The sequence below is a fragment of the Pyrus communis genome, chromosome 14 (genome assembly GCF_041283825.1).
Source record: "Pyrus communis isolate YQ-2024b chromosome 14, ASM4128382v1, whole genome shotgun sequence".
Taxonomy (NCBI): Eukaryota; Viridiplantae; Streptophyta; class Magnoliopsida; order Rosales; family Rosaceae; genus Pyrus; species Pyrus communis.
The window spans coordinates 10,402,782-10,407,914 of record NC_142578.1 but is presented as its reverse complement, the minus strand read 5'-3'; the positions used below and the strand labels follow the sequence as shown (position 1 = coordinate 10,407,914).

The 5,133-nt window shown below is 35.6% G+C and overlaps 1 protein-coding gene and 1 pseudogene across 1 annotated transcript; one reads left to right on the top strand and one right to left on the bottom strand.

Annotated features, from left to right (window-relative positions):
• Positions 1 to 275: 275 nt before the first annotated feature.
• On the top strand, positions 276 to 911 carry LOC137712248 (late embryogenesis abundant protein At1g64065-like; annotated as a pseudogene).
• Positions 912 to 4,012: 3,101 nt separating this feature from the next.
• On the bottom strand, positions 4,013 to 4,893 carry LOC137711943 (late embryogenesis abundant protein At1g64065-like). The gene has a single exon (XM_068451096.2). It carries the CDS (start codon positions 4,796 to 4,798, stop codon positions 4,166 to 4,168), a length of 633 nt encoding a protein of 210 aa, XP_068307197.2. The 5' UTR covers positions 4,799 to 4,893; the 3' UTR covers positions 4,013 to 4,165.
• Between the last annotated feature and the right edge of the window lie 240 nt (positions 4,894 to 5,133).

Here is a 5,133-nt window from a genome sequence, read left to right as displayed (position 1 = left end):
TAAAGGACATAAAAATTGATTATTGGTTTATTACTTAAGCGTTGATAAACGTGCTCGTTCCTATTGATAACACATCATTTAGTTTTCAAATTTTATCACCAAATTTAATCTCTCTAGCATTACCCATGTCAAAAATCCTATAGAAACGCGTGCTTGGTTACATTTCAGCATCTTGTAGAAGCTTGTACCACTAAACATCATATTCCATCTTAAATCCTTATATATAACCCACTACTCTTCCATCATTTCCACGAACAAACTCCCTCCACTTCCAAGCTTTCATCCCACAAAAGAAACCAACAAAATCTAGCAGATAACTACAATGACTTGGAAAAATAGTGATGCGGAATCTTTGCAATCTGTTGATGAACTAAAACGCCAGAAGAGAATCAAATTGACCATATACATTGTTATTTTCATTGTGTCTCAGATCATCGTCATAACCATGATGAGTCTCGCTGTGATGAAAGTTAAGACCCTGAAGGAAAGGCTAGGCAACATCAGTGTCCAAGACCTCAATTCTATCCAGGCGACACCTTCATTCGACACAAAATTCAAAACACAAATCAGAGTCAAGAACACAAATTTTGGTCCATACAAGTTTGATGTTGGCATTGTCACGTTTTTGTACCAAAGTGTGACTATCGGGCAAGTTGCTATTCCAAAGAGCAAGGCTAGGATGCTTTCTACCAAAAAAAATTGATGTTGAAGTGAGCTTGAGTTCAAGTGCACTTAGCAGTTCCAATCTTGGCAGGGAATTGAGCAGCGGGGTGTTGACTCTCAACAGCAGGGCTAAGTTGATCGGAAAGGTTGAATTGATGTTTATAATGAAGAAGAAGTCTTCCACCATGGATTGCACCATTGCATTTGATTTGTCTTCAAAGACGCTCAAAAGTTTGCAATGCAAGTGACTGGACAAGATAAGTGGCGTGGAGCAAGAGGGTGGAGTTGAACTGCTTCTTTCTGTAACATCTTTAGCACTCAAACTGTGAGTGAACAAGACTAGTTCTTGATTTGTTGTACTTTTGTGCAACCCTTGAATTTGTATTTTATAAAATATTTATTGATTATTCTTTAACCTTCCATGCTAGGTTTTCCTTTCTTCCTGTCTTTAATATATGTTGCTTTGTCAAGTTTAAAGCCTTGTAGATGTGTGTAATTTTACACGTTCGTTTTACTTTTGACTATTTCATGGTTACTGTTTACTTGTTGAAGGTTGCTCTATTTGTTGGATGTTAGACCCTAATCCAACAATTAATAGGTCAGTACGGTTAATCAGGAATATTTTGGAATGTAAGTAGCGTCACGTCACGTCTTAATCCCAAAATACGTCCAGAATCGACATGTGACGTCAAAAAATATTTGTTCATCGATCATGCCTTGCTTATGAGTCATAACCAGAAACAACCCAACTATTCAATAACAACTTTTTTTACTATATTTTATGGTTGCATCTAACCTTTGTGTTAAACTACCTATGCACCCTATGACGAGATGAAGCCATTCGTAATTCACCATTTGCTAAACTCTGATATTTCTTATAGTACCTTCTAGCAGATAAACATAGAGTTCCAAAATCACTTAATGAAACTCAAGTAGCATGAATCACTAGATTCCAAACTACATAGTGAAACTATATACCAGCTAGAGTATTGTCATTTTGTCATTCACATATATCACATATTTCCAACACAGTTCCACAATCACAACAAATAAAAGATTTCATGAATCCAAGCTGCACAATATTAACAATTAACTACGTTAATCAACCAACAAAATCAAATATCACTTCACTAATTTTTAATAAGGCCAACCTCAATAAGGTTTACCGTATTTCGCTACAGAAATCAAATTATCCAATCTTTATAAAAACTGGAAAATTGTTTGTTTCAGAACCTTGTTTGTTAAGTATGTTATTGACTGAAAGTTTTATTTTTAAAGCTTGCAAGTCATCACATGATCAATGTTTTGAGATGTTTTTGGGTGAAAAGGAAAACAACAAACTCGTCTCATTGATTCAAGGACTGCTAAAATTCAAGGTCTAGTTGATCACTTTGTGTCAGTAATCATAACAATGAGGTTACATCCCCAAAACAAAGGTGTGATTGACCTTAATTGGTTCGATTACTAATAGCTCAGTGAAAAGTATGAATTGCATGAAGCCTGTGAAAGTTAATTTCCAAACAAAGGTGGATGATTTTCATGTGTTCAACTCCTTGCTCATGTAATTTGATATTTTTGTACTGGTACTGATTAAACTTAAAAACCAAACAAAGGTTAGAGTTGTTTTAGTTGTAAAGTACGTAGGGTCTTGAATGTTTCTTCCTTTTGTTTGAAAATTTCAGTTCTTAGCTCCCATAATTCAATTCAAAAACACTCAATGGAACCAACTATATTAAGTGGAGACAAGACATTGAAATAGCCCTAAGACTTATGGGTTTCGATTTAGCTTTATGGGAAAAGGAACCTGCCAAGCCTGCAGATGATGCACCTGCTGACAAAAAGAATGAGTATGAGAAGTATATTAAGGCAAATAGGGAGGCATTGTTGGTGATCAAGAGGTCAATGTCTGACCTTGTTCGAGGAGCCATCACTGAGTCTGATAATGCTAAGGCATACCATGATTCCATTGAAGTCAAATTTAAGGAATCTAAGAAAGCTGAGAATGGAAGCCTAATGAACACCCTGAATACTACTAAGTAAATTGGTGGTGATGTAATAGAACACATCTTTCCATGGTTGATGTGGTTGTCAAGCTTAATGCACTGGACATTAAGATTGAAGATCCTTTCATGGTTCACTTTGCCTGAAACTCCCTACAGTACTCTTAGTTGAAGAGCTTTACATTGCAAAAAAGGAAAAGTGGGATTTAAATGAAGTAATCGCAATCTGTGTGCATGAGGAGCGAAACATTCGACAAGAAAGGAACAAGAAGCAAGGGGCTAGTTGAGTGCTTTTGAAATATGAAGTTTTTGAACTACCTAAAATTGCCCTTCTCTAGTTAAGATTTTAAAGGAAAACAATTTGATTTGAAAAGGGTAAAATAGTAGTTTAACTTCCATGGTGATAATTAAAGAGTCCCCACGTTTATGGGTTGTTATTTTTATTAGTTTTCTTTCACATTTTAAAAATTAAAAAAATTCAAAAAAAATTTAAAAATACGAAAGTACAAAATTATAAAATGCCAATTACATATTCGTAGTCACTTAGTACTACAATTTAATAGTATTCTTCACTTGTAAGTGAGAGGTCTTAGGTTCTATTCTCACCAAATGCGAATTTGAACCACATTATTATGGCTAGCACATGTGAGACTTAGCCCACTTCCCACCCTTTTAGTGTGTAGATAATGTCATTGTTCAAAAAATAAAAAATAGCATACTGATTTGAACGTTAAAGAAATATCATGTGTGGTTCCACTTGCGTTCTAAATTTAATATGGACCGTCTTTGATGACAAATCACATGTGATGGTGCATCACTATCAAAAGTCTAATAAATCTGGACCGTAGTAACTTAGTATTTCGGTCTAGCGATATTCCTCTTCACTTATAAGTAAGAGATCTGTTAAGTTCGATTCTCGCCAAATATAAATTTGAACTATATTATTATGGCTAGCAAAGTATAAGGCCCAACCTACTTTCCACCTCTTAATGTAGATAATATCATTTGTTAAAAAAATATATATATATATATATATATATACATACTTAGTGTTTGCAAGGGCCTAGTTTGAATAAAAACTCGACACCAAATGGGCTAGCATACTATTTAGGATTTGAAGGTTAAAGAAATATCATGTGTGGTTCCACTTGTATTCTAAACTTAATCTGGACTGCCGTTGATGACAAATCAAATGTGATGGTAGATCACTCTCAAAATTCTATGAAATTCTGTGATGGATTCAATTTGATGATAAGTAGGCCGGGGCCTCATTAGGCTTTAAATTTTGCAATTACTAAACATGTTAGAGAAAATAAGCGACTATTTCTATATCCAATCCTATAAAATAACGAAAAAGAAATAACAAATCAGGCCCGGGGCCTCATTGGCTTAAAATTATACAGAAATCTAATATATAGTTCTCCAACAAAATACAAGTAACAAAGAGAACGAATTAAAAAATTAACAAATCAAGTACAAGTATTGATGTCGCAGGTCATTAATCACTTGCACTGCAAACTTTTGAGCGTCTTGGATGACAAATCAAACGCCATGGTGCAGTCCATGGTGGAAGACTTCTTCTTCTTCATTATAAGCATCAATTCAACTTTTCCCGTCAACTTAGCTGCGCTGTTGAGAGTTAACACTCCGTTACTCATTTCACTGCCAAGGTTCGTACCGCTCAATGCACTTGAACTCAAGTTCACCTCGACATTGAGTTTTTTGGTGGAAAACATTCCAGCCTTGCTCTTGGGAATAGAAACTTGCCCAACAGTCGCGCCTTGGTACGAAAATGTGACAATGCTTGCATCATACTTGTATGGACCAAAATTTGTGTTTTTGACTCTGATTTGTGTTGTGAATTTAGTGTCGAATGAAGGTGTTGCTGGGACGGAGTTGAGGTCTTGCACGTTGATGTTGCCTAGCCGAACCTTTGGGGTTTTTACTTTCATGACAGTGAAACTCATCGCGGTTATGACCATGATCTGAAACACAATGAAAATGCCAATATAAATGGCCAATTTGATTCTCTTCTTGCGCTTCAGCTCATCAGCGGTTTCCAAAGACTCTACATCGCTTCTTGTGTAACCATTTGCTGGTGCCAAAGGATAAACCTGTTGGTTCTTCTCGGCCATGTTGTTCTCTTTGTGATACAAGTGAAAAGAAAATTCTCTTAATTTGTGATGTATTTTTGCAACGATGAAACTTGGAAGTGGAGGGGAGTTGTTTGTGGAGATGATGGAAAAGTAGGTGCTATATATAATGTTTGGAGTTTGTCCAGGAATTAATTTATTGCAGACGCCAAACGCGTTCTTTGCCGAAGGTGGAATTATTGACTTCTAGTTCTAGATGGTCGATGACTTTTTGTGAAGCAAATCACCTAACGACAGGTGGAAGGATGGATGTATATTAAGGTACTTTACTGTTTATAAACTTTGATTTTATTCTGTAGTCCCACATGACAATAATA